The sequence below is a fragment of the Anser cygnoides genome, chromosome 1, assembly GCF_040182565.1.
Source record: "Anser cygnoides isolate HZ-2024a breed goose chromosome 1, Taihu_goose_T2T_genome, whole genome shotgun sequence".
NCBI classification, from domain to species: Eukaryota; Metazoa; Chordata; class Aves; order Anseriformes; family Anatidae; genus Anser; species Anser cygnoides.
The window spans coordinates 78019383-78046187 of record NC_089873.1 but is presented as its reverse complement, the minus strand read 5'-3'; the positions used below and the strand labels follow the sequence as shown (position 1 = coordinate 78046187).

The 26805-nt window shown below is 35.9% G+C and overlaps 1 protein-coding gene across 1 annotated transcript in view; it reads left to right on the top strand.

The window, feature by feature from the left end:
* C2CD5 (C2 calcium dependent domain containing 5) overlaps window positions 1–20592 on the top strand; it is a 68992-nt gene extending 48400 nt beyond the window's left edge. The window contains 12 exon segments of the mRNA XM_067000745.1: window positions 198–338; window positions 2388–2451; window positions 5547–5608; window positions 6566–6664; window positions 7071–7160; window positions 7956–8043; window positions 9145–9231; window positions 14402–14452; window positions 15438–15539; window positions 16388–16578; window positions 18382–18528; window positions 19204–20592. Coding sequence (XP_066856846.1) covers window positions 198–338; window positions 2388–2451; window positions 5547–5608; window positions 6566–6664; window positions 7071–7160; window positions 7956–8043; window positions 9145–9231; window positions 14402–14452; window positions 15438–15539; window positions 16388–16578; window positions 18382–18528; window positions 19204–19335 — 1254 coding nt within the window. The 3' untranslated portion in view covers window positions 19336–20592.
* Window positions 20593–26805: the final 6213 nt, after the last annotated feature.

Below are 26805 nucleotides of genomic sequence, written 5' to 3'. Positions count from 1 at the left end.
ATTTTCACTATTTTTTTTGTGAACCTACTGCAGTTTTCAGATCTCCTAATCTACATAATCAAATCAGTTTGATCTTGTTTAGATCTATTTCTGTTATTTTCAGAATGTTCTGATTCTTAGAACTGTAAACAAATTGCTTAGAACTGGAATTATTTTGAAGCTATGTAGAGCAACTGTTAATTTGATACCCTTTTTAGGAGCTACCTGAAGAAATCATTGGGTCTCCCATTCCAGAACCAAGACAACGTTCCAGGTTGTTAAGATCTCAGTCAGAAAGCTCTGATGAAGTTACGGAGCTAGATCTTTCACATGGGAAGAAGGATGCTTTTGTCTTGGAGGTGATGAATGTTTTCAGTACTTTAATATTTTTATTTTCCTGAAATATACGTTAAAAAAGAAAAAGGTAGAAAAAAATTCTTATTCATCCCCAAAGACAATTTTTAAATTGTATACAAATTTTTCTATTTAGTATCAGTGAAAGAAAAATCAAATTTTTAACATTTTCTCTTCTTCCAATTCTTTAAAGCATAGTTAATGTGTGCCTCTAGGGACAATGTCTGAAAAAAGATTTTGTGAACATATCACAGGATATAGAATTAAAACTAAGCTGGCAAGAATTGTTCTTCCGTTTGTTCGACCATTTTCATTAAGCACTTTTGCAGTTATCATTCTCTTTGTGCACCAACAGGAATGGAATTGTATCCTCAAAACAAAAATGGTGAGAGGTGCTCTTTGAGGCACTGCATTGAAATAGATGAGTTAATCAGAAGATATTTGATTAAATACAAAAGGGTTGAATGCCTCTCTCAAAAACAGAGGATTATGTTAAGGCATAAAAGCCCCCAAAGACCGTTTTGCTGCAAGAGACCCTTTGGAGAAATTACAAAAAATATCTGAAAAAACATATGCCCAGCCTCCATTTTGCTTTCACATTTCTCAAATGGTAGAGGGATAGTGGTAATAAAAAACTAGGTGTATTTCTGTTGGGTTACCTCATTGAGAAGGTAAAATACATTACAAGCAAAGATCAGCTAGTTAAGGACTGCATTATATGGTCCAAGCAGAGTTCAGCTCAGTTTTTACTGTTTCAGGGAATTCTTCCCTTCACCTTATATATAGACCATGGTACATGTGGTTGGAAGGATAAGAGGAGTTTTCTATGTGGAAAGGAAAATCATAAGTGCATAGGAGAGTATGTTATAAACGCTGCTCAGAGTAGGGAAAAAAACTGATACTTGGAGAACGGAGCCTGAATTTAGGGACCATGTTTAGTGCCTTACATTATGTGAATGTGTTTGTCCTAGAATATGCGCCCCTATGTTTTGTTAGCACAATCTTTATTTATAGAAAAAATAAAAGACTTTTCATGTGTGCGACCACTTACTACTGTATCCTTTGTTAAGAAATGGAGTATTAGACACAGTATTCGAGGGGCTTTAATGAGGCTGCCTACTCTGACCTCAGTTAAAATCATTGGTCACTGGAAATATGTAAGAGAGTGGTTTAAAAAAAAGTCATGTGATGAGGAAGTGCTGTGAGATGGTGGGAAGGCAATTATGAGTGCTAAGGTTGTCTGTATTTAACAACATCAAAGTATTCTTCTTTGCTTTTTTAAATGAGAAAGTTGTGTGTGTGTCAAAGAGAAGCAGTACACGACAGAAAACCGCTTAATACTGGAATTAAGATAAAAGCAATTTCCAAAAAACGTGGTAAGAAAATGTCAGAAGCTTAAAAGTAAACTTGGATCTCTTGCAGATCAATTAGGCAGAATGAATCTACATATAAAGAGCACAGAAATATTTACAGAATGCTGGAGTAGATGTGTTCTCAGTCTGATCTGAAATAAGAAAAGTCTTTAAAAATTGAATGTGGCAGAGTTTATTTCAACAGAAAAACTAATAACCCAAAATGTGCCTTTTCCGATTTGATTTTCCATTGCTCATACTGAACAAGGCTTTTAAAGGCTTGGAAAGATTTTTGTCTGGCACTGGAAGAGGCAGGGAATGATCACATCAGTATAATTATAGACTTTATGAGAGCTCTCATAGTCAAGGCTCTAGTTCTAAGTTGTGTAAAACCTTTAGTATTTTAAATTGTTTTAGAAATTATCTTTTTTGTTATTATTATCTAGTGCAGTTCCTGTGTGTTCTGGGTGTGTTATTTTATTTTTAATACCATTTAGTTAAGGTAACTGCTTTTCAAGTGTTAAGCACACCATAGACTGCTGGATTAGATTAAGAAGTCTGGTTGATGGAATCCTTTTTGAAAATCTCTCCTTAACTGTCAGATACAGATCTCTTGATAACATAATTTTTACATCTTTATGAGACTTAAAACTGGAAGAGCAACTTATGATTTTTATCTATAACTACTTTTTTTTTTTCCAGATTGATGATACAGATGCGATGGAAGATGTACATTCTTTACTGACAGATGCTCCACCACCTTCTGGTATAGTTAAAAACATATTTTTCTAATTTATGCTGTAGCCTGTATAACTTCATTTTTATGACATACTGGGCAAAATAGAACATTGTAAGTTAAAGTGAAAATTGTCTTGAAGAGTTCAGTTTGTCTGACATACCTGGGAAGAACAAGTCCCTAAGACTTCTGTGGGGATTGATCTGTACTGAAAACAGGTAAACACAGTATTTGTGTGGCATATTGTGTGTCACTGATTTGTACTGTTGTTGTAAATCTGTAGTTAATTCATATAGGCATGGAGCACGTGTATGTTGTTCAAGTATTTTTAGCCGTATAATGTGACATAGTGGTTTTGTATTCCAAGAACGTTTTAATTTGAGGTGAGCAATTTGCCCTTCTGTAGCAGTCTTGTTTATCTGGTACATATGTATTTTCCTTACTTTGTGATTGTGCTATACTGTCAATTCAAATGTAAGTGATTTTCTATAGGAAGCAATAAGGTCACATAATAGAAACAACAGTAGTTTCTAACTTCAGTGTTTATAGATGTATTTCTTTTTCTTTATTTTTCTTTATTTATTTTTCTCATTTAAGAATCCAACACGGGAAGAGGTGTACTGTATCACCTTGTGTAAGCTTGCTGACAGGGATTAGTCAAGAATGTGTGTTGTATTAAATTAAGAGCAAGTAAAATGAACAAAAAATAGTCTGCTAAGAGTTCATAGTTCAGCAGCATCCCAAGAGAAGGATATTTTATGTGTAATTCATAGCTTTTTGTCAAACTCTTCTGTGCATTTGGATGTTTGCATTTTAAATCCATGTGCTTTCAGTGTTTGTAGAATTTTGCACCAGAACATGCACCCTTATACCCATTTCCTTATGTTTGTTTTGAATCAGCCACCATCTTACTTCTTGTTTGTTTTTTTCTTCCTTACTGTATTGGGAAAATATGACTCATTGCTTTCTGTCAGTCTTCTTTATGCCATCTATGGCTTTATAGACATCTGTCATATGCCTCTCAGTGGAACTCTTTGATCTGGATAAGAGGCTAACATAGTTGTTGATTATACAGAAGTTGCACGGTATGTTTGGTTATACTTGTCATCCCTCTTTCTTTTCTGGAGTTTACCATGCATCTGAGAATATATCCGTTCCATTCCTAATAATTGCTATTAGTACATACCTTTTAAGTTCTGTTGAGTCCAGAACTATCTTTATCATAGTTCCCTATTATTAGAACCAATTTTTTTATTCCTCATAGTCTCTATTGGCTATAATCTATCATTGTATATATGATGTTAAAATTTTCTGCATGCATCAGTTGTTTTTTTATATTGATTTTCATCTATTATCAACTTATTATCTATTGTTAGGTCCCACTGCAGTTGATTTTACTACCCTAAAATAAGGCTGTCAGCAGTTGCCTCATTTTTCCTCTTTTGTAGATAAGTTATGTTGGGAGCATACAATCCTGGAGTTAAAAATGTCTCCATTGTGAAAATTGGCCATTTCTTCTGACCCTCTGTTTAGTCTTTTAATCAGTTGTATTTTCTTCATGGTATTCTATTCTGCCCTTGAGCATATTGGTTTATTGAAGAGTCCTTGGTGGAGGATCTTACAAAATGTCTTTTGATGTCCGAAGTAGGTTGTGTCAGCCTTTTATTTACATGTTTGTCGATTCCTGCAGAGAACTCTGTTGGATGTGTAAGACATCAGTTTATTTACAAAAGTAATATTGGCTTCTCTTCAGCGTTCTGTTTTTCTGTGTGCCCATGAACTTCATTTTCTAGAATGTCTTTGACAGACCAGTAATATCAATATCTGTACTAAGCAAATTAGTAGCTCCCAGTTACTTCGAGGCATCTCACTACCAGAAGATGAAAGGATCCTTTCATCTGGTAGCAAGGTAATTTTAAGTGAGAGTTTGATCAGTTAGTCAGCTATTTCATCTTTTCCCTTTCCAGTTGTTTATATGATTTCTTACTTGTTATTTTGCCCATTTGTCCAATAAATTCTTCAGAAACTTTCATTTAAGACAAGTTCTTAAATGAAAACTAAACAAGGGTTTTCTACCAGCATGGAAACCTTCACCGCCATCGTGAACATTGATGCAAAAAAATGCATATTTTTCTGCTATTGTTAACTTCTCTGAATATTCTTTCTGTCTTAACTTGATTCTTCAACAAGATTTCTGCTTTTGATATTCTGAAAGAAAACTTACTTATTTTTATACCCTTTGCAAGCTGGTTCACAATTTCTTTTCTAGCTAATTTTGTGTGTTGACACAGAGCCCACCAGATTTTTCTCTTCTGAACACATTAGGTGTATATTCAGATTTTCAAGGTTGCTTATTTACTTTTGATAACTTCTCTTACTGTGCTGTTTAGTCATTATCCCTTTTTTTCAGATCTTTCAAGTCTCTCTTAGTAAGTGCTAGGAGTTTGTACTCCAGTCTTCAGGCAGTATCTTCAAAGCATCTCTATGCTGTCTGTCAAGGGTTATCTTTTAGCTTCTCCAACAAGCACCTTTTTAGTAAGCTTCGTCATTTGTACTTAGTGTATTCAAATTAAATAGTGGATTTTGGTGTTGGTCCTTCCTATGAGAATGCTTAAGTGTATTCTTCATCAGAGCAACAGTACTTTGTATGCTTCTTCTTCCTCAGGACCAGCTAGCTGGGAGTTTCTTGTTTCACAGGATCTGGGAGAAGTGGCAATGTGAAGCAGTCAGGGAGCATGTCTCACCAGGTCGTCTTAGCATCATGGGACATGAGCTACCCAGTCTCCATGGGGAGTAACTCAGTGTTGCATTTCATACTACTTAGTCTCAACACGATGACACCTCTGGTCTTGCTTTTTGGTATTTCAAGAAATATTCAGAATAAGAATTCTGCAGTCAGAGTATTTGTTTTAGAAGTGGTGAGTTCAATCTCTATTACTAGTTTTTCACTTTAATATAAATAACAGAAGCTATGTGTTGTTCTTTTATTTATGTTATTATCCAGTATTCAGGAACACTTGAGGGGAATTACTTGGAAAACTTCAAATGATATTGTATATATTTCTTTCAAAGTATTTTTGATATTTCAGTGTACAGCATAATTTTCCCAAATATTTTCTTCGCAGGTTTTTACAGTTGCAACACAGAAATTATGCCTGGTATAAATAACTGGACACCAGAAATTCAAGTAAGGTTATTTGAAAGAAAGAAAGAAAAATAAAAACTTTTTTTCAAATTGGGTTGAAATATGAAGTAGTAATTTCAGCGATCTCTGAAGTATACTGATTTTGAAAGATAAATTTAAAGGATACTCTTGTGTTAGAAATACAAGTGATATTTTGGTAAGAAAAGTAGGGTATGAGAGTATATTTTGTTGTGCTTTTTAAAATGCCGTTATCTAACAATTTATTAAAATAACGTGAGTGTTAGAAAGTAGCTGCAGTAAAATACGGAATTTTAAGTTTTCAGGCATTCTTAATAGTTTGTTTAGATTTTACAGACTCTTAAACAGGTGTTGAAAGTGTTATGTGAGATTCTGAATTTGATAACATTAATAGGTTAAGATAAGTAAGAATTTGTAAACCCAATCTGGAGGTAGGAGAAAATTCTGTTAATAATGAAGTTTAAACACTTTAATGGGGGTTGTACGACACAGTTCAGTCCCGTGTAAAACAGATGTAAATTGGTACAGTGTAAGACTGTGCTTTGCAGAGGTACAGGTCGAATCTGAAAACAATGGCTGTGTTAGCAACATGCTTTCAGGTTGATGGGATTGCTGATGTATCTGTTATGACAGTCCATTATTGTACGTGATTTACATAAATTTTATTTCTGCTGTTGAAAATCATGGAGGTGGTAGCATGACTGCTTTATGAAGCAAGTGAAAATGACATACAGTATTTCATATCTTGCTTAATCACTTTTTTCATATATTCATAAGCAATGGTTTGTAGAAATTTTGTCTCAAAACTTTGAGCAACAAGTGTTTTACTTGACTGGCTACAGCTTTTTCCCTTTCCTTCATATTTCTATCTCTCATTTTTTTCTTAACTATGTTATGAGTTATTTATATTCTTTATGAATTTCTGGTTTTAATATGATAGATAGACGTGCATTTTAAAAAGTGCGTTTGTTTCTCATTCAGATGTTCACAGCAGTAAGAGTATCCAGATTAAGCAACATTAATCTAACAAATCAAACACTTAATAAGAACTTCAATGATCTCTGTGAGAATCTGTTGAAGGTAAGAATCTTTTGATTTCAAACATATTTTGAGTTGTTCATGTGGAAGCAAAGTGAAGCGAGGCTGTATTGAAAATAACATTTTCTTCATAGTTGCTTTCCACATTTAGGCTACACCGTGCCTGTTATTAGTTGGTAAGCTACTCTAAAGATAGATTCAGCCTTCTTAATATATCAAGGATTTCTGAAGCTTTTTGAATCAGAATGAATCCTTTGATTGGTAGTGTACTTTGGAAACAGTGATATAAAGACAGTTATTCTATCCTGACTTTAGACTTTTAATTCTTCAAGAAAAATTAACATGATTAGATGATTTCTGCTATGAATTTTGATCATTAATTCTTCTGAAGTAAACCATACCTTTTTTTTTTTTTTACCTAACACAAATAATGTTTTGTCTTTGGCAGAGCTTGTATTTTAAACTGCGATCTATGGTTCCTTGCTGCCTTTGTCATGTAAATTTTACAGTTGCTCTACCAGAGGATGAAATAGTTCAGGTAAGTAAACTGCTTCTTTTGATTTTCAGCATATAGGCGTGCCAGTTTTGGCCTTCAATTGACATGTGCTGCTGAGAGTAAACTGGGCTAGAACTGGATTACTAGTATGTCTGTGGAATTCTGAAGTAAAACTTACAGCTGTAATGTGTTGTGAAGAAAAAGGGGTGACCTATCGGGTCATCAGTTCTGCGAATCATGGGATTGCATGGTGTTTCCTGATCATGGTGTATCTAATGACATCTCTTTAGCTAGATAGGAAACAAAAGCCCTGATTAGATACCCATTAAAAGGTTTTATCACATACTCTGTAAGAATATGGCATACCAGTTTCTAAGTGTTTTTCTTTCAGTTTCAAGATGATGCAATATACTTGATTATTTTAAAACAAAATGTTTTTTTTAAGTATAGCATCATTCTTGTGATCAATTGAGCATCTTTTTCTCTTGCAAAAATAGTAATGAGTTTGATTCTTTTTGTCACTTCACTAAGAATGAATGAGCAAACATGAATAAAATCATAACCTGTCAGATGTATATGCTAACAGACCTTCAGAATTATCATTTAATAGTGATTTATAAATGTTTATAAATAAAGATTATAAACCTGTGAAGGCTTTTATTATATCTACTTATATCTACTTAGTTTTTTTTTCCCTTCGTTGTTTTCCTGTGGCAAAATCTGTGGTTGTGTTTTATTGTTGTGTTGATTTTTCCTGTTTTTTTTTTTTTTTCCAAAAATCTTTTTTGGACTTTGCATGAGAGATTAAGTTACTAATATATTATTTCTGATTTGCAGATTGCAGTCACAGCTGTTGCAATTACATTTGACAAAAACCAAGCATTACAAGCCAGTAAACCCCCTATAGAAAAATCACAGCAAAGAGGTAAATACTGCAATGCACATAAACATGAAAGAGAATCTTTTTTCTCACTTTTTAAAATTTTATTTATCCTGATACCTAATTAATCTACATTTTAATTGCAGTTACACATACACAGTTTTTACAGGGTAGTTCTATAAAATCATAACACGGGTTTTTAGAGTTCAGGTATGTGACCTCCAGCAGAATGACTTAGTTGTCAGGTAGTAGGTATTTGTTTGCACCTAATCAACAAACTTACAGTCATATGAAAGAAATGTTTGGTATTTCCTTATTGCGTGTACTATATTTGAATTCATTAGACAAAAATATTCATGTAACAGATGACAATGTTTTCATTGTATTTTGAAGTACATGATATAAGTACATGATGTAAGAGAATATTTGTGCTTAAAACTTACAAATCCTGCCCTTACTTCAAAGAAGACATAAAATAAGTTATTCATAATACTTTAAAAAAAAAAAAACAACACACACACCAAAAAACCTTAAGTTAGTTAAGTGATATTGTTTGATATCAGTGAAAGCATGTAGGATTATTGAGGGAGAAGACTACTGCAATCTGCCTTTGTCTTTCTCATAATGAAGCACCATCATACACTAGAAATGTACGTATGCAGTCTGGACATAGGAATTTAGACAGGCTTTGAAGATACTCCATTCTGTAGAATGGAACTTAGCAGTAGAACACAGAGCCTTATGTTTCTAAAATATGAGTTGTATATTATCTCCTTCAATAGGAACAGTAAATTGTTTTCCTCTTACATTAAATAAATTATGCTTTTTACTGTAATGTATAGCTAAACATATGCTTTTTACTGTAACGATATAGCAGAATCAAGTGTAAGGTACATGAATTGACTTAATATTTTTTTTTTTCCTGAAAATACTGAATCCTAATAAATACAACACAGGTTCTGTTCAATTTTTGCAGCTGGCTTTCCTGTCAAGCATCTAACTGTTCATACAGAACAGCAACAGAACAGTGTTCATGTGCTGAAAAACTGTGTTCTGGTCAGACCGGACTAAACTGAATCTGTAGTGCTTATTATTACTGGCAAAACATTTTGGAATAATTACCAACTTGATATGTTTTCTTTGAAGCATCAACAGATAATGAAGAACAGCTACAATTTCCATTGGAACTTAGCTCTGATCCCCTTGCTTCTCAACCATTCTCACCAGCTAAAGGTTGGTTAAATGGAAGAAGAGTGAACTCTGCTTTTTACTGATTTTGAGTACTGCTCTTTCACTGTTGCAGTAGCATTAAAATATCTGTATTTTCACATGTTTTAAATATTTTGTACTACATAAGCATAATGGATATGCTCACTCCTAAAGCCAATTTTTTTGAGAGTCAGATAAGGTGGCTAATTTTTCTGTTTATGTTCCTTTGTAGGTTTCCTATAGTTCTATCTTTTGTTGTATTCAGTGTATAGGAAATGTAAAACTACTGAATGTTTGGTGTCGTTTCACTTAAAGAATTATAAATTACTTTATAATTATAAAAAATTATAAAAGGCTTGCCTCACACTGCTTTGCTTCTAGGGATGGCCCATATAGATCAACTCCATGAATTTATTGTCAGCTTCAAATAGCTTAAGTCATAGTTTTCGTGGTGGGAAATACTTTATCTAGCAAATGTTGGTGTTTTGGCTGAGCAAAATTGCGTGCAGTTTTTTTGAGGTGAAGTGGCTTTAAACTTGTATAATAAACAACTTGTACCATGCAGCACTTCTATTAGCTGTTAAACAGCCTTCATTGAAATCAGCTGTATTTTCTTTCTTGTATGTTGTTGGAGGATAATCTGCCCACCATATAGATAATCTGTCCACCATCCTGCTAGGCATAGAAAGTTTAGTATGTGTGAATTTTGTAAATGTTTTTGCTAAAATGTTACAGCTCCTCTTTTTCTGTTATACAAGTTCTGTAAAAGAGGATGTCTACCATGTTTGTTTGCATTTTCAGAGGTCAGTTTAATTTCAGCAATGATATTCTCATTGTGTTGTATTATTTTAATACATTTTTCATTGCTTAACTTCTAATTGTTTATGCTATGATAATATCAACCTTTCATCCTCAAAAAGAGGAGCTACCCAGAAATTACTGACCAGGATAAACTTTTGAGTACCATATTGTTTCTGTAGTAGAGATGCTTCAAAACTTACACTTTCACTGAGGCACTGAATACTTTGTTTTTAAGTACTGGAGCCCAGTGTTCATTGCTCTATGATTGTGTCATGATTTTTGAGATTCAGCATTTAATACACAAAAAGGGAACCCGTGTATTAACTATGGCAAATTCTGTTGATTAGTCCCATGTCTAACAGTCTCTGTTTTTTTGTTTTCCTCAAAGTCTACTGATTATGGTTGAGGAAAATAGTGGAGCATTTTATATCGCTTACGTAGCAGCAAGTTATTACTTGAAGGTGATGTGATTTTTGTCATTTAGCTTGCTTTTAGTTTTGTTTAAAACAATCAGTGCATTTCTTTAAATTCTTGAAAGCAAGATGTGCTTTATAGGCATCAGTTATCTTATTAGCATTTGGTTTAAAATGTCATTCTTGCCTGTGCAATATAAGTGAGCAGTAATGTCTATTTATTGTCCCTAGACTGTGCTAGTTGTAAAATAGGCGCTGACCAGTAGAGGGTAGCCTGCTCCATGTGTATAACTCTTCTGGGTGGTCTTTACAATCGATGCTGTACTACAATTCACTTCGGAGGCTTTCAACTAGATAATTATTTAATTTGTCATTTCTTCACAAGTAGGCATTGAGGCTTCCCTGTAGTTATACTTACTTAGCAGTTTATTTAATATACTTATGACCTTTTTCTCTTATTTTTCTGTAAGATTGTTATTTTTTTAAAGTATTTTTATACAATCTTTATTATATAATGACCTTTAGTAAATAAAAAGTTACCACCCTTGAAATAAACAAAATTTGACAGGTTGGTTTTCGCTTAGTGGCTTTTAATTTGTGCATTAATCCAGCTTAAAATAATTCACTAAAGAGAGATTAAAGAAAAAACAGGAAGGGGAAAGTCATGGTTTCATCTGAAAATTTTTGTTCTACTCTCAAAACATAAGATTCTCAAAACTGATAGCTTACAAGAGGATTGTTTGTTTGAGTTCTTCGGTTTTTCCACTTCCATTTTTGCATTTGGCAGAACTTCTATATCTGTTTTCCATATTAGTCAGTTGCTTATCTTGTTCTATGCTGCTGGTGTGCTGTGTGGAGAACCTCAAGTACTCTTTAGAGTACTGTTATTACACGAGCTGAGCTGAAAGTGAGTTAGGAGCCTGGAGAATGAGCCTTTTTCTTAGGGAGTCTTGCTCACATCTAGTGGTGTTAGGAGTTGTGTAGTCCTTCTTTTCCCACCCCCAGCAGTGGAATGTAGGGATTTTTGGGGGGTGATAGGGTAGGAGTCTGACGAAGGACTTGAGAATCTACTTTTCTGTTCTCACATGCCTGTATATTGTCAGGGCCCTGAGGATGACTGTAAAGTTTACAGTAGTGTCCTAGTAAGTGTTAAACTCCTTTAATCTGTTAGAAGTGAAGAAATGCCATTTTCCATACAGGTGTCGAATCCCTGGCCAACAGGCAGGCATATAAAGAGGGATGAGAAATTTTTGCTTTATTTTCAGGTTCCAGGTATTATTCCGTGATGCAAAACGGCTTTTCAAAAAACATCCCAAGGACCAGAAAACATAAAAATAGATTACATATGTACACTGTAATACTCAAAACAGGACTTAAATAATGTACCAAGTTATATGTAACTAAATACTTCTACTGTGACATAGTTTATTAAAAAAATGTTACTGTGCACTGTAGTATCTAGCATATAGTATAGTAATTAGGTTGTGTTGTTTGCAGTGGAGTTAAGATTGATGCTTTCACTGGACTGGATGTCATTCGTTATTACCATGAAAATTGTTACTTGTCAATAACAAGTATGAAGTTAAATGCAGCTGAATAATATTTTAGACACAATTAAACTGCAAGCGTGGAGTTAAGTTCTCCAATTTTTAACAGTTTTCATAAAAACATTGAATTTATTTGAGATTTGAATTAATTTGAGATTGAATTTTTAATTATTTTTTGAATTTTGAATGTTAATTAATTTTGAATTTTTAATTAATTTTGAAATTGAATTAATCTGAGATTGTATGTTATTTATAGCCTTGGAACAGAGACTAGGCCATTGTGTGTGATTGCTTTTCTAGCGCCAAATCTCATGTACTGTTTAAGCAATATGATCTTTGAACATACAGAGTTTGATGGTACTCAACAGTAGAATGTTCCAAATGCATCTAATCTATCTATATAGATATATATAGGAAGGGGCGGAGAAATTCTAACCTGTACTTTGTAGATCAGTTTCTGATATGACTGTAAAATTACCAGAAAGTAAAGAGGCAAACTAGGGTCTATTAAGATGGACTGTTTGTAGTTTAGTCCATATCCGTGAGGTTTTACTTTCTTCAAAGATGTTTATAAAATCATCTGTAATCAGAGAGCTGTGTGTGTGTGCAAGTGAACATAGGAGAAAGAAAAGTAAGTTTTGAAAAGCATTGGATGTCTGCCAATATCCTGTTAGATGTTCTTAATTGATGTCAGGTAGGGTTAGAATGGTGTTAAATGGCTTTTGCTGTGCTTGGATTGATCAGAAAATGTGTGAGACTAGAGACAAGTATAATAAAATAGATTTCTGTTAAACTTCTGACAGTCCTAATGTCAAAGGTTGAGGCCTGAATATACATCATTCTTCTAACACATTCTCTGTAAGACACTGCTACCCTGGCTGACTTCTGTTCTTCACGGTGAATGGTTTCTTTTAGGGTAACATTTGCAGTATCCTCATTCCTGTATTGTTTATTATTCAGTATAAAGTCATAGGGAAAAATCTTAGCTCTTGTTATATTGTTCTTAAACTTACCAGCAACAGTGCATAAATGTTGCTAGTGGTTTAGTTGCAATTGGTATTAAAACCAGGCTTTCCTAAGTCTCCTGAGGACTTAAAGATTTAATACTTCACTATGAATGGGATTCATGTGAGCAAAAGTGCTTATATTTACTTCTGATCTTACCTAGATGACTATTACAGTTGATGCAGATAAATAGACACTACTGGGACACAGCATAGCTTATCCTAAAAAGAAAAGTTAATTTTAGGATCAGATGCATCGTGCCCTAAAAACGTATGCCCCTTCTTATAAAGGGAGCAAGAATGATTAGGTATCAAGTTGGGGGGAAGAATCCATCATCCTTTTCATAGAGACTCAGCATGCTTGCCATCTCTTCAACACGTAAGCAGGAAAAGTTGCGTGCCACTCACCAGTTCTTGTGTTATGACACATCACTGTAAGTAGGACCTCTTCTGCTCACTGCTTATCAGAGATGTTGCTATGGTAGATTGCTGAAGTTATGACAGTTTTGAAAGTCTAATCTGTTATCGTGATAAAAGATGCAGAAGTAATAACTGTAAGGTTAAATGGCAACTCCTGGGGTAATATAGACTAAATTTATTTTTGCATTCAGATAGCATTTTAAGAGTTACTAAAAGTTGAAAGGCCAGTTAAAAGTCAGACTGACACCCGGTTTCTGTAGTGACAGACTGTAGCAATAGACCATAAATTCATCTACCAGAACAATGAGAATCACAGTCTTCATTGGACCATTATTTCTAAGAACCTTATTCCTGTGCTGTGAGGGTGATGAGAGCAAATGTGTTGGAAGTGATGGGTGTATTTACTTGTTTGTGTGTTATTGATTAAAGAACTGGTAAGTGTGCCAAGAAAAGTGTAAACGGGATGAAAGGTACTTCTTACAGGAAAAAATAATGATCAGAATCGCCATCTATGATTTTAAACTTGCTGTTTCTTGTTGTTACTTGTTGAGCTTATTTATTGCCTTATGTTCAAAGAAAAATCATAATTGATCTCAGTTTTCCTTTTTTACTGAAAATCTTTGCTGTTGCTATGGGATGGGAGGTGAAAAAAGTTGGGGATTCCTTTATTTCAAATAAACATTGAAGTTTGACTTCTGTAACATAAACTCTAATGTAAACTCTTCTGTTTGTTTACATTAAGCTAAACATTAAATGTCTGTACGTAGTATCTATGTGCTTTCGGAACTGCTTAACAAATTATCTTTTTGCAAGACATTTAATAAACTATACTAATTTATAATTAATTTGTGTTTTCAAGGTACATTACATAGCAGAGTATATATAGAAGGTTTTTCTGATATTTACTCTAAAACTTTTTATAAAAAGAAAGCTGTTAGTCACATCCTACATGACTTGCAGTTACCAGTGCTCATATATTATCTGAGTGAAATTCATTTTATTTTATTAGAAGTCCTGGAGGGTGCAAGTTCCCACACAGGTATTCCTGCTGCTCAGAGAGGTGAGTTTACTTAATTTAGCCATATGCCAGAACAGAATAAGCATTCTTAGGACATTGGTATACTCTTTTTGGATGTGTCTTAATCCAGGAAGTGTTTACTAGTTAACTGAGAATGCATGCTCTGGTGTGGCTTAATAATATCATAATATTTTGATGTTTTATAATTACAGAAGTCAGATTTTTTAATAATAGGTGTGTCTCTGCCAAATATATTGAGATCACTTTATCTGCCAGAAAATTAGTTTCCTGAGAGAGAGCTTTTTTTGCTTTTAATGTTGTCTTAATTTAAAGTTAGCATGTGTTCCTTCCATTTCTTCAGGATAATGAAGAAATGGTGTTTACAAAAACTTGTGTTTTTGAAGAAATGCAAACACCACTGCAACTAATTCCAAAAAGTAATAACAGAAACAACTCTAGTCCTTGTTGTAATGATAATGTTGGGTGGGGAAGGAGGATAGCATTTTGTTAAGGAAAATTCATTTGTGTTTAAAACTGAGGTGCTATTTCAGCTTGTGACTCTTATTATCATCACCAGTGGTTTTTTTCAGTCTCTGGGTTAGATAGTGGTAGTTAGGAAGTTTAAATCACGATCTGCAGCTCTTCAGGAGGAAAGGAATAGCAATGAAAATTAAACAAGGCTTAGATAAGCTTAAAGAAATAAAAGCTTAATACCTAACATGGGATTTAAAAATAAAATAAAATCTAGCGTAAGGTATTAATGACTGTATTTGCATGTTTTTCAGTGATGAAGTCCCAGTCAGGCAGTTGGTTCACAACTGTGACCTCACCAGAAATCGGTACACTGGGTTTGGACAAGTCCAGACCTATACTGTAACTTTTCCTTTAAACAGACCTGGAAAGGGATGTTCATTCTCTCTCAGACAGATAATTGCCTCCTCAGAAGGAGCATTGAGATGAGCAAGAGACATCATCCATACTTTTTTCTTTGTTTTTTTTTCTTTTGTTTTTCTGTCTGTGTTTTCAGCAACGTCAATTGATTACAGTTCCTTTGCAGACAGATGCAACAGCTGGATAGAGCTCATTAAACTGAAAGCTCAGACCATAAGGCGCGGATCAATTAAGACAAGTAGGCGGCTGTTTCTACCACGTTATGATAATCTGAGACATACCTCTGATTTCCCAGTGGTGAATAGTGGAGTTTCTTGCCCAGCAGTAATATTTCAGATCACATATAGAATGAATACCTGAGTATGAAAACTGCAAGACATTGTTAATGTCTGTGTAAGCTAACACAGGGTTTATGAAGACCAGTATCATAAAGAGCAAAATACAGTATTTCTGTTCACTTAGTAAAAATTAGTTATCAATAAATGTGTATGGCTACTAATTATATAACATACACTGCATGGATGTAGGTGTATGTATGATCTTGGAAAATTTTTTGGTGAGAAACAGGAAGCAATCACCAAGGTGACAGTCAAGGCAATGGTCACTAAATTAGCAAGTGGTGAGTTATTTTTCAGCAGTTCTTTGGCCACAGGTCTGACTATCTTGCTTAAATTAGTAGAGATTAATATCTGTTTTAATGGAAAATGCTGCACTGGGGAAACACAACAACTTTCACACTTCCTATAATAATTTGTTCCTCCAGCAGAATATGTGTTTCAAAATGTTGGCACTTTTTTCTTTACCTTCACTTTATAACTGATTGTTGTATGTGCAGCTACTCGCCTCAGTGTTTTCTTTTGCAGGAATGCCACTCTTCCAAATAAATTCCATTTCAGCTTTTTGTCTCCTTTTTGCATGCATTGCATGATAATTTCCTTTCTCACATGATATGGCTGAGCATCACAGGCAGCTGAATGTTGTCACCAAGCTATTTGGAAACCATAAAGAAGAGTTGTTGTGTGTTAAGAAACAGTGATTGATCTTTCTTGATGGTTACTTTCTCTTCTTTCTTTTTCATCTTTTTAGCTGCTTCACTTGATAAAGCAAGTCCATTGGCTGAGGGATACTTACGGCATCGTTCTTTTCCATCATGTGCCAATTCTACCATCTCAGTTGTTAAGATGACACCTCTTTCTTTCATACCTGGAGCAAAAATAACCAAATATCTTGGGATAATCAACATGTTTTTTATACGAGAAACTACTTCTTTACGTGAGGTGAGCTGTGTATCAGGGATTTGCACTTTGTTTATTATAATAATCAAGGCTAAGTATATAATGCCTGCAGAGGTTTGAGTTGAGGTATGGCATAGAGAATTGAGTTTTTTGTCACTTGAGGCTAGGTGCTGAATGGGGATTAAGTTGTATCGTGTTGCTCTTGTCATAGTAGAGCGTTTTTGTGTTTGGCATTGTTAGGAAAGGGCTGCTTACCCTAGGGCCATTGTTGATGGTTGATTTGGGTATAATATTAAACCAGTAAGTTCTTAAACAGAACTATGTGAAAAAATGGGTCTGACTGGCAGTGGGAGTTGGACTCTTTTGTACCCAAAACAGATTAATTTGAATGCTTAAAAAAACGCCAAACAAAAACATTCTCATTTAGCAAGTTCAGTGATGAACTTTCATAGTGTATTCGGATTTTAGAGGTCTTCAGTTAATAAAGATTTCCTATACAGTATATAACATTTGCACTGACTTTTAATGTTGCATTCTCAGTAACATAGGTCTGTATCATAAATGTCCAAAAGCATGCTATTGAGTATATCACCACACAAGCAGCTTAGAAGGTATAGTTCATGATATTCAAACAATGAAGTCCAGTCCAGATCTAGACTCCTCTGAGAAAAATCTCAAGACATATTCTTTATCATCGTCATGTTCTTTTTGGGAAGCTGCTCCATCCTTCTGCCACAATTTCTAGATGCAGAAATAGAACGAACCTATCTGGTTTACCACTACTGAAGAGTATGCTGTTTCCCAATAATTACACATTTATAAAATTACATAGCAGATGTTAATAAAAATGATAAGTCTTTATAAAAATTTGTCAAAAGCTCTATATAGAAACTTTGAATGCCTTGTTTGGATCTTGCAAGTAATGGCCCCTTTTAATTTGAGAAATCTATGTGAAAAGGACAACATTTTCAAAAGGATGTAGTAAGGTATGATGAGGACATTGAGTTCATGGCATTTTTATTCTAACTGCAGCTTCTATAGATACAAATTAAATAGCTGATACTCAAGCTTTGGTGACTATGATAACAGATCTCAGTGGAAGTAAGTTGCTCAAGTATTGAATTCAGCTCCTCCGTGAAGTTGGGAAGCCTGTGTAGTTTTTCAGTGATGCTGACAGTGTGCTTTTTTCAGCACTGAGACCAACTAATTAATACCTATTTCAGCTATATAGACTGAGTCACAAACCCAGTTTTATTAAAAGTTCTATTGCCCCAAGGTTGCGACAGAGTCAAAAGAAAGGTCATTATATCCAACTTAAGTGGTATCATCTCAGATTCTACAGAAGCATAATTAGCTACATTTGTGTTTGTATTGCTTTATACTTTGGTTATGGTAGTTGGTGACAAAAGGTAGCGGCCACTCCTTACTATTCATTTCCTGGAAATGCAAATGATTCTTAGTCCTCGGTGTAAATTATTCTGTGTCTACTACACAAAAAAATAAAACGGCACTACTCTTCCTGGTGAAAGAAAAGCTCGTTACTCAAGTGTCAATTGAACATGCATGCTCCTGCAAAAGGTGTAGGAATATCTGAAAAGAATGGGGTGTATGTACTACACTTACTACGAAGAATATCAATCACAAATGAATAACCTAGTTGTGAGTTCAATTGATCTGTGTTTTATCTGTGATAGATTAAAAAGTGAATGGGTTTCACGTTCTGTACAAAATGCAATTTCAGATTTACTGAAATATTCAGTGGATAAAAACGTAAGGAGAGTATTCATCATCTTATTGCAATACCTGACATAAAATACTTTTTCTTTTTCCTTTTCCCCATTATAGGAGGGTGGTGTCAGTGGCTTTCTCCATGCTTTTATCGCTGAAGTGTTTGCAATGGTGAGAGCACATGTTGCAGCTTTAGGGGGCAATGCAGTTGTCTCATACATAATGAAGCAGTGTGTTTTCATGGAGAATCCGAACAAAAATCAGGTAAATTATTGAAAGAAACTACAGTGCTTGTATTAGTAAGACAGAAATATTTTTAATAAATTAAGATCCCTGTAGAGCCATGTCTGCATAGCATTTCAGGATCTCTCATCATAATGTTGCTTTAAAGAAACCAAGAGCATTCTGAACACCCCAAGTTAACGTGAAATTGCAGATATGCTTCATAAATACCCAAATGGTATTGATGTTAAATACATAAAATACTAGGTTTGCTAGGATGAAGTAAATGGCAGGAACCACAGAACACAGTAGTGCTAAACTTAGTTGTTCTGATGCTGCGGTGTTAGTGTTTACATTATTTTCACATGGAATTGGTCCATTTTGGACGTAAAGGTATAAAGCTTTATTAGAAGAGAAAACCACTGAATTTGGTTGTCTTGGTGTGTGAAATAAATTCAAAACAATAGTGAAATGAACAGCCACCCAGGTATTCCATTTTTGTTGGTCTTAGGAGAATCTATCTGCATGTTTGATAGCATGAGTGGATATAAAAGGGATATGGCAGAGATTGCCTTACTAATAATAATTTGTCTTTCTAATAATTTGTCCTTTGATCTCTGGCAACTTTTATCATCTGTGTAGTTATATGGTGCAGATTAAATAGTTACGTATTTTATGTTTGGTAACTGTATGTTGTCGTCTTTTTTTTCTTCCTAGGCCCAGTGCTTAATAAATGTAAGTGGAGATGCAGTCGTCTTTGTACGTGAATCTGAGTTAGAAATGCTACCAGTGCAACCTTCTACAGTTGTTTCTCAACCTGCAAGTACTGGAGGAGATGTTACAACATGAAGACAGAAAAATTGAAACGATCTCTGTCAAATAGATTGTTTAAAATATGGAAATGTTAGGTTTGCAGCTTCAGAATCAATATCTCCCATCAACATCATTAGCCAAAATCTAAGACAATCACTGTATTTTGTCCTTCAGGTTTATGCAATAGTCAGGACACCATACTGGCAGGTATGCTCCTGATTTTTTTGTTAAAATTACAGGACCTTTGAAACCTATACGGAAAGAGAAGCACCCACGGAAAACTATGCATTGAAATAGTAGGCATCACATGAAAGTAAACAAAAATTCTGTTGTATTTTTCAGCTGTTCAACAGGACCATGATAAGTTAAAATTCAGACCGATCTGAGTTTGCTTATTGTATTAGCTGATTCTCAGCTCAGCTGAAAGGAAAAAGCGGGTGGGGAGCAGATGGGAAGTAACTGAGAGTCCTGTATTAGCGACCTTTGCTGGAGAACCCAGAGATACATGCTAATAAAATGTGAAGCCTAAACTTGTTTTAGATTGTACAGCGAGGAGAGGAAAAAGCAGCACCAAGAAGTTACAGTTTGAATTTCTGCACACTAAAAATATTTTTCAACTGTTTGAGAACTGCTGTTTTTTTTTTAATTAGTAGTATATGAAATATGTTTTGGGTATTTATTTTTTGGAAAAGCTGTCAGACCATAATGCTGTTCTGATAATCCCTATGAATCAAAAAAATAATAATGGGTTAAGTGCTGTTATAAGATTTCACGTCAATGTTGACAAAGAAAAAAACTTTATATAAAAAAGGTTCTGTGAAAGAATTGTCATGAGGCTGATTACCTTAAGGAATGATTTCTTGCAAGGATGACATTAGCAGTTCTCTGAAAGTGTACAGAGGTATAGTCCGGCCTCCTTTCCGTTGGAGATGGGAAATGCCTGGCTAATTAGAGACAGACATATGGTTGTGATGCTAATTTCTGCTAGTTGTTCTTCTCTTCCAGTACAGTAACTGGGAAATGAGGGTACTGCAAAGAAAGGAAATTTGTCATTTCTGGTAAATGTCTGAAAGGCAGTGATATTTTAGTATAAAAAATGCAAATCTTTGATCTGAAGATGCATTCTTACTTAAGTCTGACTGTCATACATGGAACTTGAACAAACATGTAAACTTGAATGTAAATATTCTGCTTAGTGTTGAAATTAAGCAATGGCATGGTTATTTGTTAAAATATTTCATTGTAAATGAGCATGAAAATCATTCTTTGCACAATAAATTTGTGTAAAAAATATCTTGCCTTTTTATATGTATAATAGCTAAATGTGTACACTGAATACGTACTAAAATGTCACATCCCCTTTCTCCTCAGGGAAACATATATTTTTAAATAGTGTTACAACCTGCTTATTTAAAATTCATTGAGTAATTATATTTGAAGAGTTTGAGTTTGGTGCTTACCAGAACACTTCTCTCATATAGCTAATTGTTTTTCTGAGTTTTGTAGCTGTTACGGCCAAAACTACCATAAGTTGTATCATCAGTGAGTAGCTGCAGCTCTCTTAATTATTTTGCAAGGCAAATCTTGTTCCCTTTGAAGCTGGTGGCAGAATAATTTGTGAAGGTCTTGGATCTGGCACAACAAGTTATTTTCAGCATAAATAATCAGCATTGCAATACTGACTGAAACAGCATATTAGAGTAGCTTTTTTTTTTATTTGAGGGGAGGGATTTGGTAGTGTCTGTGGGAGTATCAATGCCATCTTTTTTCATTTTGTAGCTATTTAAAAAAAGTTTACATTTTTCATCTACTGTGTTTCATTAGAGCTAGAGTAAAAAAATTACAGTTTCCAGATGAGAAAGCATTAATTATTATTCCTGAAGTAACAAATACATCTAACTGTTGCCTAATTGGGATCCAGCTTTTCCTCATTAGTTCAGCTGGATAAACTTAATCTGTAGGAAGTTGTACACTTAATTTGCTCTATGCAGGTTCTTCTTTAAAAAAAAAAAGAAAAGAAAAGCACAACTAATACATTGAAATACATAGGACATTATATCTAATATATTTCTCATACTTAAAAAGGATCTTATGAAATTCAGGCAATTATTAGAGGATATTAGAAAAGCAAAACTAAACCACAAGGTAAATACTTAAGTCATCTGTGTGCAAAACACCTTTGAGGAGCTGAGTGCCTGCAATTTACTTTCCTTAGCTGGTTCAGAATGGCTGAAAAATCATGAAATTTTCAGCCATTTCTGCCTTGTGTAGGTACTTAAGGTACCTCGTTTATTGACTTTTATTCCTTTAGCGATGATAAAATGACCAAAGTTTTGATTGTGAGAGAATCATTGAAGTTCCTGCTAAAACAGGAGCTGTTAATGGAAGATAATCCTGTTCTCTACTCAAATGGGACTTCCAGATGCAAGGTGAAAAACAGTATTGATTGAGATATTTATGGCTGAAACATTGCTGCTTTGTCAGGAATTTTACCCTACTCTGAGAATAGCTGTTTGGGGATAGGAGCTAATGCAACTTGTTGCTTTCTCTTCATTTGAGAAATCCAAGTTGACAGAGGGTAGAGTGAAAGTAGCCCTTCTTTCTGCAGTGGTTGAAGTGTCACCTTCACAGTGACTGGGAAGCTTGTGGAGAGCGCTTGGTTCCTTTTTCTTGTTCAGATGGGTAGATGGAAGCTTGGATGATTGATCTAAAGGAGTAACAGAGCTTTCTTGGCAAGCATGTTATGAATATCTAGGCTAAATGCAGCATCTGCAAATCTGTTGAGCTTTAGGTTGCGTGGGCAAGAAAACTTTTCTTGCCACACACAATTTGTGGGTTTGGGAGGTAGGAGTTTTGTCTGCTCTGCAAAGCAGCAGTGAGGCAAATTAAGGGTGAGTGGTGTGCCTTGTTTGTAGATGAGTGTCAGGCTCTGGGGACACCAGCAGCTCTTACAGTCCCTGTCTGGCCTCCCCCAGCACCCCATATCAGCCCCAGCCCTGGCAATGCTACAGCAGGGCCGGATCCAGCTCCCCATGGCCCTGTCTGGCCACCCTGCTCCTGGCTGGCCAGGCCCTGTCCTGCTGCCCCTGGGGGCCTGTGCCACACGGGTGGAGAGCTGGGTTTTGAGGTGCAGGCTGAGACAGCATTTCAAATGCAAAACATGAGGTGTTCAGAGCTTGCACAACCTGCGTTAATTGTGGGAAGGCTGGTGTGCGTGCTCAAGGTCTCAGGTGGCAGGAAGGGATGCTGCCTTTCAAGGACTCCGTACTCCTTTTCAGCTGTGTGAATTGTGCCTGGTGTGAGAGGAAGCCAGGCTGCTGGTCCTCATTGTTACCAATGACCCCATCGGCTAACACTTCCCGTTGGTAGACCTTAAGTGTTTCAAGTGTTTCACAGAAGTGGTTGCTATCTTTCTTGCATTTTACAGCGGAAGGAGCAGAGGCGTGAAGCAGTGTGCTAAGGTCATGCTGGGGGCTGGTGGGAGAAGCAGGTCTCACTCCAGACGTCAAAACACTGTGCTTGTGAATAGGGTGCTAAAAATGAGAACTGGCCGAAGATGGATTTCTGTGGTGCTGGGTCTGTTGGCATTGCAGCTACGCAATCAACACACCTGGAAAACGGACCTGGGTCTTCACAAGTGCAGCCACTACAGATACAAACTTCCTGTGTTTATCAGTCCATGGGCAAATTGCTGAATGGAAGCTGGAGCTTTAAATTGTTGATTTCACTTTGGAAGTGGGCTTTGTTTCAGTTGACCTGCAGGCATTTAGCATGAAAATGCACATTCACATTAAATGGCTGACATTTATTTTTGCTGCGAAAGCATTTTCATTAGTGCATGCAGAAATATGCCCTTAAATTGTAGGGAGGGGAGGAGCTAGGGTGTTCAGTTGTGGCAGTTTAGGTTTTATTTTCTTGAAATAAAATGCTCTTAATGCTTCAGCCAAGGAGAATCTCTGCCTAGAAACCTTGTGAGACTTGGAAACATCGCACTAATTGCAACCTCGCACATCGAATATTTTCACACACGCACACCTGAAAGAGCTCTTAAGTTTTGTAGGAGGGCATCTCAGCCCAGGAGGCTTTAAAGAGATGCCATTCCCTCCTGGCATGCACTCGAAAATCCAGAGTGAGCAAAAGCACATGCAGACAGCAACCCTTCCTCTTCCTGCATCCCTCCTCTGCCCAGGCTGCCCTGTGCCCTGTCCCTCCCCTGCACCTTCCATTCCCGGGGTCCCACCTGGGGCGGCGCTTGCCCCGTCTGTCCGTGGTGGGCTTGGTTTGTCACAGCGCATATGCAGCTGCTCTCTGCTTTTTCCACCATTCCACAGGGCGGCTGTGTTTGGATTTGGAAATGCTAGATTCTGTTCACACTTCTCAGATGATGGCAGAGCTGTCGGAGTTGCACAGCTGTAACTCAATTTTCAAGCTTTTACTGAAATTTCTGATCTTACTTATATTTTGGCTCCAGTCCAAGGGTTGGTGCTGTTTGCATGGGTGAAAATAGCTGAGAGAAGGTTGAGAGAAGGTTAAAAGGAAGAGATGCTTATTATTAAATTGTCATAATCCCCTACCTCTGTCTTCCCTAATGCTCAGCTCCTGCCCTTATGCTGTCCACCCTGCACTTAGTTACCCATTTGCTCTGTCAGTTGAAGTTGGATGTGCAGCACGATGACAGCACTCTGGTCTGGAGAGATCTCTTGTTTATGCCAGGAATCTGCAAATGAGCTTTTAAATTGTCACTTTAATTTTACATATATCAACTGTTAAACCTACCCAGAGGCCATGTGAAGGGAGTGAAACTTGGCAATAATGCTTTCACAACATTGTTTCTGTTGACAGCACCAGAGCACCATTTGTTGAAGGTGAAACGCTTTTATTTCTAGTGCTGTTATTGCTGTTGATGGTCTCCACAAAGAGCAGCAGAGCACATCTGCAGGCCATCTAATGCCCAGGCAGAGTTAGGTGCCTTCTGGGTTTCCATTTCTCTATTGCTATTGCAGAAGAAGGGCTGAGATAAAGAAGGGAAAGGCAAGAGATGCGTTAGATAAAAAGCTTAATGCAGACAGAAGAAACAAGGGAAGAACACAATGAAGTTGAGTATCTACTGAGCAAAAATGATGGAAAGGAAAATAATTGGTTGAAGAGACATATGAATAATGAATCCCCAATCAAAATAAATAAGAAATGCTGAAAATAATGTAATGATAATATGTTATTTCATCAATCAATGCAGTAATGTCTCACTCTCATGCAAAGCATTTCATCGGTAGGCCTTGAAACACTGCAGAGGCTTAGATTGTTGTTGGGCCTTAAGGTGAAGGGGCATGGCTAGAAACAGACACTGCTTTTCACCATGGCCTTGCCTGCAAATGAAATGACATTGTTTTAATAATGTGATCAGACTGGCGTGAAACACGTCATTACTGTTCCTTTCCTAGGTTAATCATGATTTGGCTGAGCTCATTATAGAATTTATCCTTTAAAAAAAAGGCACAAACAAACAAACAAAAACCCTCTGAAATTAAAAGATTTTGTACTACAACAGTTAAATCTGTGTCCAAATCATTTATGTTAAATTGGAATGGGGAAATAGCCTAGATGGAAGCTTGCTCAGATCCTGGTGATAATGTTATTTCAAATACACGTGCATAAATACAATCTATTCTGCAATAAAACAATTACATTGTCTCATTTAATTTAATGAACCATAAAGTCATTACTTCTTGCAATTAAAAAGGTGTATGAGACAAGCAGCTGATCTCTCAAGCACCCTGGCTGTACTTAAGGGAGAAATTTCTTTGACAGGAAATGATTGGAGACTTTTCAAAGAAATTGCCTGAGCCATTAGGCAGTCTGACATCAGAGGTTTCAAGTGATTAATGACTTCAGTGGTTTCACCATAGATTTATTTTGATACCAAACAGCCACTCTGTGAAAAATACTAACAGAGCATCATTAATTTCTCCACAGTTCATTCTATTAAAAAATTGCATAGCTAATGGTTCTCAGATACCTGCTACAAGACATTTTGGGCTGCTATAAAATGAATATAATGCCAAACGTGTGTTTCTTTTCAAGTGATTGTGGCTGAGCAGTAAACCCCCACAATGGAAGAAGGCTGAGGAGAGATGGGCAAGGGCACTGTGCACATGAAGCTCAGGGAATAATGCAAGGTGTGACTGACCGTGGCTGTTGCAAAGCAAGCTGCCTTTAACTCAGCACAAAGGGGGAGAGGATGGCCTTTGTTTTAGATAAACATCCACCAGCAGTCGAGTGGATCAACTGGGGATGTGTTTCTCCCTGAGTTAGAACGACCATTACAGGGGAGAGTGAATACATGGCTCAGCCCAATCTAGAACCTAAAAATCAACACAATTAACAAAAGGATTTTGAAAAAAGCAATGGTCTGGTTTGGCTTTAACCCACATATTCCTTCCCTGTGACTGGTGATGCCCAGTGTCATGATGGAGAGCACATTACAGAGACCAGTAATATGATTCATGTTGGTATTGTGAGAAACACTCTGTAGCCAATAACTTAGGCTCAGCCAAGGATCTCAGTGAAGTACTAATTTATTCGCAATTGCAATGGTGGGCGTCCCACAAGCAGGAGCGCATCTACTAGTCACACAGTACAGTTCATATACTTTATTTCTCGATGACTGGGACCCTCCCCTGTTTCCCCATTGACTGGGTAATCCAGGTTCACAACCTATCCGATGCTTCACAGACAATACATGGCCTTCAGTTACCGGCTTGTTAAATTTCAAATTTATTTTGACTTTTTTTACTGTTTGAACTGGTAATGTTTCTTCACTTATCTGACTTGACTTGACACCATGATCTTCACCTAGTTTTCTAAGGAGTCTGGTTGTCTGCATTTTACAAGGTTGCCTGCTAAGTTTTCTTATCACTGCAAGCATATCTCAATACCCCATTCCTTACCTTTAAACAATGTAACTCTGTGCAAAAACAACATTTTTATTCCCACAGTATTGTGACTGAACTTTGTACTGCAACTGCTGTATTTTGCTAAGTGCAACTTACATGTGTATTGTGTTTTCAGTATGTTTTGTATCACTCTGTTAAGTCAGAAATCTCTTGTAACATCAAATATTTTCAAATAAGTAAATTAGATATTAAACATTTTACCCTCTGCCTGTGGTATATATAAAATAACCTGGTCGGAGAGCATTGGGCTCTGACAGTGATAAAAATCAGTGGCTATTCTGATCAGTTTGCTTCTTTTGAAACCTTCAAGTGAGTTCTTTTTGACAGCATTCAGCAGCAAATTCAAGCCCAGTCATTGAAACATCATTATAAAAGCTGTAGTGCAGTGCAGTGGATTTAAAGAAACATGGAATACAGTCACACAGGGATGGAATGCAAAACCATTACAGCTTGGGCAAAATGGATATCACTGCTGTAGTACTATTTCTAGCTTAACCATGAACAAGTAAGCACCAGGTTCCTACTTTCCTTTTTTTCCTGCTCATTTCGCTGT